This window comes from Haliotis cracherodii, unplaced genomic scaffold (genome assembly GCF_022045235.1).
Source record: "Haliotis cracherodii isolate W230 unplaced genomic scaffold, xgHalCrac1.p SCAF_9, whole genome shotgun sequence".
NCBI classification, from domain to species: Eukaryota; Metazoa; Mollusca; class Gastropoda; order Lepetellida; family Haliotidae; genus Haliotis; species Haliotis cracherodii.
The window spans coordinates 10,005,800-10,017,795 of record NW_027266343.1 but is presented as its reverse complement, the minus strand read 5'-3'; the positions used below and the strand labels follow the sequence as shown (position 1 = coordinate 10,017,795).

Sequence of the window (11,996 nt, the reverse complement as noted above, 5' to 3'; positions counted from 1 at the left end):
ACTATGTTAAAGAAACTACTGTCGTTACATGAATGAACCTTTGCATGCTTTTCCTTGAGATACTTGTCGAGACTGAGTTTGAAAATTAGTCCCGTAAATTATTTTTTTCAGAGTTACGTTCTTGCTACATATTTTTAGATTTTGAGCATACACATTTACGGCCTTTAATCCCTATTATTTTACAAAGTGCACAGTGTCTGCAATAGGTTTTCTCAGAAACTACTGAAGTCCAAGATACTTATCAAGACTGAGTACAAGAAAGACTGGCGCCATAAAGTATTTTGTCCACAGAAAGTGTATTAATTTTATAGTCTGCTAAATGGATGGCGCGACGTTTTTTCAGTGCGAGGTATGTCAAGGCCAAGGTCGTCTATGGCGGACGGGGCAAGGCAAAGGGCTTATTAGGACGAATAAATGTACGTAAATAGAGGTTATCATGTGAGTGTGTTTGGGGATGTTAAATATTTTGCATTAGGAATACATAGTGTTTATTCCTAATACAGGATATTTACCATCCCCAAACACACAAGCTTGATAACCTCTTTATCATATAATGGCATTCTTTAATTCTATACTTGAAACTCGCTTTCCCTCTCTAACAAACATTACAGAAACATTGCGAGTTTTCCTGGAATGCGCGCATTAATACTTATGACGTCACAGGGTAAGCGATGTGACAGTCGGAAAGTGAGGGTAGCCAATATAGTTCCAACTGAAATCAGGTTCTTATACAGTGGCGAAGCAACATTTACGCAAAACAACAACTGTTTTTACTTGCCTTTCGCGGCAATCCATCGGTCTGTCCGGTAGAGAAACTGCCCTTTGTCAAAGGGAAGCTACTCTAACCCTAGTCTATGAGACGTCACGGCCACTTTCAGACGTTGTTGGCAGTCGGCCTGTCCTGTCATAACGTTAAGAATTGCAGTCAGATATGTACACACAGCGACAAAACGAAACAAGGTAACAATTCAAACATATTTCGGTCAAATCAGACTGTTTTAATTTGTGGAAAGGGTTTCAAGCCGCAGAGGTCTACAAGCACAGATATGGCTACTGATCCCGCTTGGCTAGGCCACGTGCCCTCGCAAAAATATTTCGAAATTTATATCTCCAAAGTTGTCAAAAGTTATAAAATGCCTAAGCTACGTCACAGTTAGACACTGATTTTCAGTATATTAGACTGTTCTTTTGATAATGATAGCTATTATCCCTGTAGATCAGATCCTCGATGGTTAATTCTGACTCAATCGCCGAATGACAAGGGCGACGCCATGTTTGTTTATAATCACTGAATGTAGTCCCTACTTGACCTTTCATATTTTCATCTCTATCCGCATATGACCCCCTATTATATCGTTTTCATCCGTTGGCTTTATCTTGCCGAGAAACCTACCCAGTAAATGATGAACTCATTATACACGAATTAGGCCCAAGAAGTGATTCATTTGAAGAGGTCACTTGATACAGAATTACAGTCATTAATTACGATAAATTTCAAAGATTGTCCAATCCATGCAATTGACACGAAAGTTATAGATCTTAGGTCACAGGAGACAAGAATTTAGTCATATGACCATGAGATGATTTACTATTTTCTAATACGGAGCAACCCATGACACAATGTTTGTCGTAAGATGCGACTAACGTGATCGGATGGTAAGGCTCGCTGACTTGGTAGATGCATGTCATCGATCCCAATTGCGTGGATTGTCTGGTCCAGACTCGATTATTTACAGACAACCGTCATATAGCTGGGATATTGCTGAGTGCGGCGTTAAACAATAAACCAACCAACCAACAATATGGCACAAATGGAATAGTAGATAGTAGAATAGTGAAGGTAATTTGTATGGCATCCTCGTCCCATGGAAGCAACAGATCCCGAATCATGGCATGTGGAATGTTCATCCAAGCTGCCTGCACTGCTTGTGCAAACTGTCGGAGGTTCTGTGGTTATTGCTGACGTGCTCGCATAAATGTTCGATTGAGTTTAAATCTGGAGACCTTGAGGTCCATGGCGGCACCTGGTTGTTGTGATTTCTGAAAAAGGTTGTTGTCAGACTTGCCTTGTGAATTCGGGAGTTGGAAAATGACTTTTGCTTGTTGCATAATTGGATGGGCGTGCGACCGAAAAATATCATCCGTGTTACGCTGTTTCCCAGAATATCCAAGAAGTCTGATCTGCCAGTGTAGGAGATCGCTGCCCACATCATCACACTGCCACCACCAAATCTGTCCACTTCTTGTAAGCAGCTTCGTGTTTAACGTTCCCTACGGAACCAGGTCCTGTAAACAACGTCGACCATCCGCACGGCAAGGCATAAAACTTGACTGGTCACTAAACCAAACTTGTCTCAACCGCAGTTGTGGTCATACTCACCTTGACACTATTGACTTCGCAGTCGACGATGCAGGTTCATCAAAATTATATTTTGAACTGGTCGTCTAGCAAGAATACCTTCAGCGCGTAAACGGTTCCGCGCTGTCTCCGCTGATATCCTACACAATCCTGGTATTGCCGTAGTTGCAATTGTAAAGGCGTGGTGGTTCTTTCACGTAAGTGACGTTGGTTGGTTGGTCGGTTTTGTTTAACGCCGCACTCAGCAATATTCCAGCAATATGACGGCGGTCTGTAAATAATCGAATCTGGACCAGATAATCCAATGATTGATATCATGAGCATCGATCCACGCAATTGGGATCGACGAAATGTATCAACCAAGTCAGCGAGCCTGACAACCCGATCCCGTTAGTCGCCTTTTACGACAAGCATAGTCACCTTTTACGGCAAGCATGGGTTGCTGAAGACCTATTCCAACCTGGATCTTCATGGGTCACGTAAGTGACGTAGCTGTATGAATCTATACTGTGCTCTTGAAGTGATACTTGGTCGACCGGATCTGGAAAGGTCATATGTTGTCCTGTGTGTCTGATAACGGTTCCACAATAGTCTTGTAATGACGTTTGGTGCCGTGTGGAAAAAACCTGACAATGGTCAAGCATTATTCTCCTGTTTGCAGTCGGCGGATGGCGTTGATGCGTTTGGCTTCCGTCATTCGTGCCATGCTTTCGCCGTTCACTTGCTGTCATATTGTAGAGGCATGCAAATGGAAACCAAACGTTTTTATAGCCCAGCAAGTGATATTGCACGTGCTTTTCATGTTGGTGTGTTTCGGCTTTTACGTGGTCGTGTTTTTGCGATTCTGCCATCTTCCCACCTAATTTCTGCAGAACCTCTTTAATTCCACGTAAATCAATGCCAAGTCATGCAGAAATGACCCAATCATTTTTGGTATTTATTTTGTGTGTATGTCAGCAACACTATGTCAGATATTTACGATTTTGCTACTTTTGCGGGTGTTTTTACAGAGTATATTTGCAGTAACATTTACACCATCAGATAGGAAATTTAATATTCCATATTTCAGTATACAGTTATAGCCGGAGGTACATGTAAACAACATAATTCAGATCTTTTTAAAAATGTGTCTAGATTATTAGGCATTTCCGAAACTTATTTGTTCATTTCCATGGATTTGAAATTGAGATATTATTTTGATATTTGAAATTAATATATTGAATATTACATATTAATTGCCGTTTCCACCGATGGACGGAGGTAATAAGGATAATTTTGTAATCAACACGACGGATGGACATACGGTTTCAATGTCATTAATTACAGTTGCTGCAACACACAGTGTTCCTGTGTTTTAACTGCATTAAATACGTCAGCTGTGCGCGCCGTCGATATCATAAATCACGATTGTATGCTTGAGAAAAAATTGTTTTGACAACAATTCACATGCTCAGATTAACTACATTTCTGTTCTTGATTATTTACTAGGTGTAACATGTGTGAAATTATCTTAATGGTCTTTCACGGGAGAAGGAATTAAAATGTCTTATAATTGATCCCTTTGTTCAATTTAGAGCACATGATGGAAGAAGCAGCTTGCATATTAACTATTTTAATACCATATATTGCCGACCATGAAGAGTACAAATCCGAAAAACAACCCTTCTGTTTCAATTGAAAGATACCGTGTTATTTGATATTCAGACACAAACATGTATCTACGATTTGTTTATTACTATTAAACTTTCTCTCTCACCTTTCCCTTTTGCAGCAAGACCTGTGAAGATCCGGGGTAGAATAGGTCTTCAGCAGCCTATAACAACGACTGACCACCATATTTCATGACACGTGATGCTAAACATTTCTCAAAAACTCGAATTCACAAACGGAAAACATCACTGATTTCAGTGTGCATATTTTGAGACACCGTAATACAATGTTGAATACAGAGCATTAATAGAAACACACACCCCACCCACCCCTCCCCCGATCAGCATGTGCGTGTTGCATGTCCTTCTGTTGTGCGATATCCACGTATACATTCTTTAAGAACATATTCAGAAAAATAAAAGTAAAATAGGTAAAAGATTGCAAAAAAGTCCCATTGTTTGAATCACTATCAAATAGTGATGACACCAGCTGTTGGAAGCTGTCCCCACTGATGGCCCTCGTCACAAACACATTCAAAGGCAAGTTAACTGTTAACCTGAACACACACGGTAACAGTTGTGGTATGTCCACGTCTACAATGAAACATTTTGAAAGCTTTATCAGGGACTTGAAATGTGTAACCCTGCCAAAACAACGTTTGAGCGTGACGCTGCTTGAAACCATCAAAGAAAGAGCATACTCAAACGTTTGATTGCTCGACGTAAAAGTTGTTATTGGAAAGTTGACCTCGTCCCGCTTGTCGGTTTGATTTTTCGAGCGCCTCCGTGGTATAGAGGTAGAGCGTCCGCCCGCAGAGCGGGAGTTCGATCCCCGGCCGCGTCATACCTAGACGTTAAAAGATGGTATTTGTTGTTACCCTGTCTGGCGCTCGGCATTAAGGGGCTAAAACAAAGACTGGTCGGCTCGGAGTCAGTATACTGTGTCTTAATGGGGTATTCATGTTAAACTGCGGCGTGGTATCTCAGTGAGCTAGCACTATAATCGGCATCAGTCCGGTCTATGACAAGCAGCCACACACACACGTGCATGCACGTCGCTATATAAGTGCAATAATTTTGGACGCGACCTTAAACCCCATTTCACCTCACCTCACCTGTTTGATTTTTCACATATCTAAATATGAAACAGGTTAGGCGGTTGCATGGGTCTCTTTCTATTTCTAATGGTATATTTGACCATTGTTGAACGATATCAGATCAACAGTGTAGCTTAAATTAGACTTCCTTGCAAAATTCCTGTGTTTTTATCACCCCGACATATAATAACGGGGGGATATAGCCATCAGTATGTCCGTCTGTCCGTCCGTCCGTCTCTCTGTCTGTCCGTCTGTAATCATTGTTTTTCCGGAGCATATTTCCATAAATCGTACAACCTAGCTTCACAAAACTTGGTACACTTACCAATCAGACTCAGTAGTCGTGCCTTTTGCTATTTAGAGATTTTTAGAATTTTTTATTTTTGTCGTTTCCATGGAAATATTATACACTTAGGGAATTTGAGGGTACTGCTCTTGTCCAGAGCATATTTTCTAAACCGTACAACCTAGCTTCGCAAAATTTGGTACACATAACAATCAGGCTCAGTAGAAGTGCCTTTTGCTATTTAGAGATTTTTAGAATTTTATATTTTTGTCGTTTCCATGAAAATTTGATGAACTTAGGAACCTTGAGGGTAGTGCTCTTTTCCGGACCATATATCCCGAACCATACAACTTAGCTTCTCAAAAGTTTTTACACCTATCAAGCAGGTTATGTAGTGGTGCCTTTCCTATTAACATGGTTTAGAAGATATGCTCCCTGACTTGGTTGATGCATTGTCCCAATTGCGTGGATCGATGCTCATGATATCAATCACTGGATTGTCTGGTCCATGACTCGATTATTTGCAGACCACTGCTGAGGGCGGCGTTAAACAACAAACCAACCAGCCAACTCATGTATGGTAGCCAGACTTCTGATGACAGCCGGCTGTTGGGCGGACAAACCAATCTTCTCTTTTGGTCCATTTGTTGGCATATGCTTCGACAGCATCCATAATGATTTTAAATTTATGACCCCAATTGATAGGAGGATGCTCACGATATTTTGGTGAGAAATAAATAATCATACATGCGTAGGCGATAAGCAGGATGTTTCTGAAAAGTTTTTTTACGTAAAGCTTGTTTGAGGTGATCCAATCAGGTTTGTTGCTTGGAAAAATATCATAAATTTAGTTAACCACTAAGCATATGATTGGTGATTTCAGAAAAGGGTGTGTAGGTACGTTTTGATCGTTGAGTATATAAACGACATCAGAGCTCAAGTGGTCATAAAAGCGGGTTGGCAAGCTGATTCAACGACAACAAGCTAAGAAGAGATCCTCCAGAGTAGGCCAGAGTAGGCTTCATGAAATCATGTATTTATCAAAACATGTAGATTAAACCGAAATATTTTTACTATGTATGTATGTATGTATGTATGTATGTATGTATGTATGTATGTATGTATGTATGTATGTTAAACGGTTCACCTGAACAAACACCAGCCCCAGAGAAGTTCCTCCATGATTTGGGGGCACGGGGGCCCTGGTTCGCATTGCAGAGTTGCGTCCCTTGGGCACGCCAGCAACCTATGATTGTGGGTTCGAATCCCGATTCGATTATGTTTCTAGGTTTGTCAGCACCATACCCGTGTTCGTGGGTTTCACAGAAGTGGTCAACGTCTGAGACCTGCATCACTCCAGGCTTTCGTCCCACATTAAGCTGACACGCCGTGGTATAACTGTAATACTGTTAAAAGCGGCGTTAAACCCAACTCTCTCACTCCTCCAAAATTGCGTTGAGGATGGTTAACGTTTGGGACAGGGATTTTGTCGTACATTGCTGGAGCCAGCATTTTTTCTGTTTGTACAGATTTTTCTGGAGTATTGAATTCTAGTACAAAAGAAATATGGACACGTCAAATTGAAAGTACCGATGCGTGGTTTTGAACATATTCTTTAAACGTTTGCCTTGCTTATAAGTTGCAAAACCTCTGTACTTTTGCGGATCAGACTCAATGGAAAGTAAGCATTGTTTTCAGTTCCAGCCACATTAGTAAATGCGCTAGCGTGTCACTGGATCACTTGATTGTTTCTTGTTTACGGGCCGCCGCCGTTTCCCTTTGGTCCCGTTTCGCGAACACCTGGTGTTATTTCCTAATTTTGAGTGATATAGTTGATACTGACATTTCTCTGGCGTTGACTTTGTATATCTCTCTGTGTAGTCTGAGCAAACCTGGCTCAAGCAACGTGTCTCTCCCCGAAAATAAAATAATCAAGAACACACCGTTGTAGTCAAGAGAGTAGCAGGACAGAGACATGGATCGCGGATTATGCCTTCGTCAGCAGTCATATAATACAAGAGACCAATGATGTTACCATTTTTCAATTTTTTTCTCGTTTCCCTTTTTTTTGCAGATTCTGATGCTGTCTGTTTTAGTTGCAATTTTCTTCCGTGCATGTATGTGTGACCCTGGTGGGCAAAACGTAAGTATATTTTATTTTATTTTGTTGTTAGATTCATATTTCGACGAGTTATGCTCTCGTTCATATCTGTAGACTCTGCATGGATATTTTTATCGTGTTGACAAATAATTTATTCTTTAAAAATTTCGCAACTAGTTTTAAACCGGATTTGTGATAGTCTAGTAATTATACTGTCCATCATTGACATGCTCGTCAACGTGATGCTTCAGGTGAATGTTTTCTGCCTTTTAGGAGTGCACTGTGGTACAACTTGAAGAGACAATAGAAGCGACGACATGCGGTGGAACCACAACCATCAGATACACCAACGGAACACTCATTCAGACACAGTTTTTCACAAACAAGGTATATTCTGTACAGCTTGTCAAATAACAGAGACAAGTGTAGCAGTAACTTACAGAAACAGACAAAAATCTTCATCAATTCTGTTTATGTTTATATGTTTCTGTTGCAATTGACACAAGTTTTTGGAAATTAGGGGGCACGCTTCCCATACTACATGTCAGATGAATGAAAAACAATGAATGCAGTTTGAACATTTTTATCCATGTCCGGGGCCGACTATTGATAATCTGTGGTGGGCGACGGGAGGGTGATTTAGGCCTGGAATTTTAACGGAAAAAATAAATTGTTCCAGAAAATGCTTGAAAAAATAATTCTATTCTAAAAGAAATTGCATCGTTTCATTGTGAATTTACCCAAATCATATTTAGGCTCATAGCTTTGATTAAAATAATAATTATAATTAATAATAATAACAATAAAAATATCCGGTTTTGTTACCAGCTGGTCGGTAAGGCCCATACTTGGCGCAAACACACACAGACACACAGACACAAACACACAAACACACAAACATACCACTGGATTTACATCGTATCCCAATTGCGTAGATCGATGGTCATGATGTCAATCACTTGATTGCCTGGACCAGACTCGATTATTTACAGACCGCCGTCATATTAGTGGAATATTACTTTGTGCGGCCAAACAAACCAACGAACAAACCAACATTTACTGATTTTGCAAAACTCATATCCTTTCCCTGCTGAATAAGGCACCGGTTTCCTTATCTAATATAACCTTTAATACTCTTAGACGATGACTGTGACCCAGGTAGGAGAAGACACCACCTCCTGCTACGTGCAACCCCTGACCCCGATGCCGAAAGAGGTAAGTTAAATACTCAATGACATCCTGTTTCCATTAATATAACCAGTCACTTGTCGTAAGAGTCGACTAACGGGATCGGGTGGTCAGGCTCGCTGGCTTGGTTGATGCATGTCATCGATCTCAATTGCGTGGATCGATGTTCATGATGTCAATCACTGGTTGTCTGGTCCAGACTCGATTATATACAGACTGCCGTCATAAAGCTGGAATATTGCTGAGTGCGGCGTTAAACAACAAACAAACCATCCAACCTCTTACGACAAGCCTAGTCGCCTTATACGGCAAACATTTAATAAGAAATATATAATATTAAATGATGTTAAATTATCTTTTTAATATTAGATTGATAATGCTGAGATATCTTTGACTGAGTTTGCTGAGGAAGTTGATGCTGATGAAGCTGCCGCCATCCAAGCTCTAGTTCCTGAGTGCCAGGGTCGGACCATCTATGCCTTGGAGGCGGCAACTGAAGACCCCAGCACAGGTACGTGGATTACACACTTATACTTATACTTATATATATCTCATGGACATTCATGAATATACTGATTGTACCTGTGTAAATATGTATTGGAGAAAACTGAAACCTGATTTTTAACAATGATGAATCGTCGATTCTACATTAATAATTTTGCTTTAAACATCTAAACTGGCGATTTTATGAACGTTTTAAGTTAATAAAATATCTTGTTTTAAGGTACGTGGATTACACACTTTTAAATACTTATGTGCATCTAATGCGGGTCCCAAGGAAGGGGTCGCCGTGTGTGTGTGTGTGTGTGTGTGTTTGTGTGTTTGTGTGTGTGTGTGTTGGGGGGGGGGCAAGGCACATAGAAATAGCAGTCAGGAGCTCCACATTGTTTTCTTGTTTCTTGAATATTAAATGTAAGCCTTGCATACACTTTGGCACTTAAAGGCACAGTATTCTTGAACAATTGAAACCCACTTTGATATACTTCTGCTACAAGGTTGGTTGGTTTGTTGTTTTACGCCGCACTCAGCAATTTTCCAGCTATATGACAGCGGTCTGTAAATATTCGAGTCTGGACCAGACAATCCAGCGATTGATTATATTATCATGAGTTTCGATCCACGCAATTGGGATCGATGACATGCATCAACCAAGTCAGCGAGCCTGACCACCCGATCCCGTTAGTCGCCTCTTACGATAAGCATAGTTGCCTTTTACCTCAAGCATGGGTTATTGAAGACGTATTCTAACCCGAATCCTCAAGGGTCTGCTACAAGAACCTGTTCAGGGAAACATTATTGGCAAACACAACTAGTAAAATATGCGTGCTAAAACAGATGGAAATGGTTAATCTCAAAATAAGATTTCAATACCTCCGATTTCAGTGTCATTCATTCATGAATTTCGTTTGCAGGAAGAAGGAAGAGAACTTGCACTCGGAATCTCAAATGTGACTTTATGTTACAGGGGTTGTACCTTAAATGCGAATGGGTAATCTCGTGTCCCAAGTAATGTTGGTGATGACAAAGTCACATCACACACATCGACATCACGTCGAAGGTGGAATATCTTAAATATGATGAACATGATCTTATGCTCTAGGTTTGGTCCATTCAATAACATGTAGTTTGTATCCTTGTAAAATAACGAGCATATACATTGGACGTTATAGGAATAGTTCAGTATTATGAAGTTCAAAACATAATTATTTTGTTTAAAGTTTATGATATTGGCTTATATAACAATGTGAAATTAGAAGACTGCCTGTACTGGTATTGCAAATCTGATTATAACTGAATAAAATATTCACCATCGACTTTAAGTATTTCTGTCGTTCCTTCAAACCTTACATAAATGGTATTGCGATTGTTAAATCTACAAGTGTTCCATCTCAAGTGCATACTCACACAAGGGGCTGCTTTTTAAAACAAAAAACAAAGCCAAACACAAAAGGTGTTATGGGAGAGCCTGTGGTCTGGAACTTGCTTTGTAGAGTTGCGGCCCTTAGTTGTTCAAGGATTGTGAGTTATGAGTTGGAATCCCAAATTATGAGCCTTGTTAGATGTTGTGAACATCTCTTTCCTCCAATCTTAAGCTGACACGTTTTGATATGACACATCAAATGTGTCCAGGCTCACTCATCGGTTCGAATCAAGGAATTGTCCCTTTGTCCACACAACTCATGTCCAAGAGAAACAATACAGATACGACTGAACAAAAACAATAATACGTTGCATATGCAAGAGATATGTGTTCAAGAGAGTGTTGCCTTAACTTAAACACTCCTTCACAGCACAGACGTTTAAATGAACAGTGACACATGTACAAGGGCAACTGGGCAAAATGGGAGCAGTTAAAATGCCACTATCCAATGGTGAACATCCGGGTTAGGCTTTGGCCCTCGTCCCAAACACATTTAAAGGCAAGTTAATTGTCTTCAGCAACCAATTCTTGCCGTAAAAGATGACTATGCTTGTAAAAGGCGACTAACGGGATCGGGTGGTCAGGCTCGCTGACTTGGATGATGCATGTCATCGATCCCAATTGATTGATTTCGATTTTCGATCCCGATTTCGTAAAGCGTATTTGATTGGACTATGAATAGACTCGTTAGTCCTGCCAAAATATACCAGCCTAGTTCGGCAAGGATGGAAACTGGACTTTTCAGTCAGTTAACTCCCTTGCCTCGGGAAGGTGTACTTCTGAAGGCGACCATGCTTGTCGTAAGAGACGACTAACGGGATCGGGTGGTCAGGCTCGCTGACTTGGTTGATACATGTCAATCTTCAATCTTTATTTCACGTACTGAAGAGCCCACAGGCATCTAGTACAATTTGAAGAATATACAATTTTATACAATTTATGTACATATCTCACCAAATCACCTCACGTCATTCCACATCACATCTCAACACAGTCACATATTTTCACACATACAGTACAATACCATACCCTGTAATTTCATAATTTCTATTTTACCATATCACAACTTAATATATTATACAATGTATTCTATAACATCACATCATATTGTATCATTATTATAGTATTATTTCATATACCATTATCATATCATAACATACCATACATACCATCGTACCATATATCACACCTATATTATTTCACATTTCAACATGTCATATCACACAACACATTAGCAATGTCATAGCTTGTCCCATCATATCTGATCATATCATACCATATAATGTCATGTCATTTCATGCCAATTTATATCATATCAATCAATATTTATTCAACACTGGAAGACCGCAAACCATATAATATGTACACTAAAAAAACACAGTATTTACACAATTT

General features: G+C 40.0%; 1 protein-coding gene across 1 annotated transcript; it reads left to right on the top strand.

The window, feature by feature from the left end:
* The first annotated feature begins 323 nt into the window (after positions 1–323).
* LOC139451713 (uncharacterized) lies at positions 324–10,190 on the top strand. The gene is made up of 6 exons (XM_071233031.1): positions 324–416; positions 7,466–7,534; positions 7,766–7,879; positions 8,633–8,707; positions 9,050–9,191; positions 10,093–10,190. The coding sequence occupies exons 1-6, from the start codon at positions 324–326 to the stop codon at positions 10,188–10,190; spliced, it is 591 nt and encodes a 196-aa protein (XP_071089132.1).
* The last annotated feature ends 1,806 nt before the right edge of the window (positions 10,191–11,996 follow it).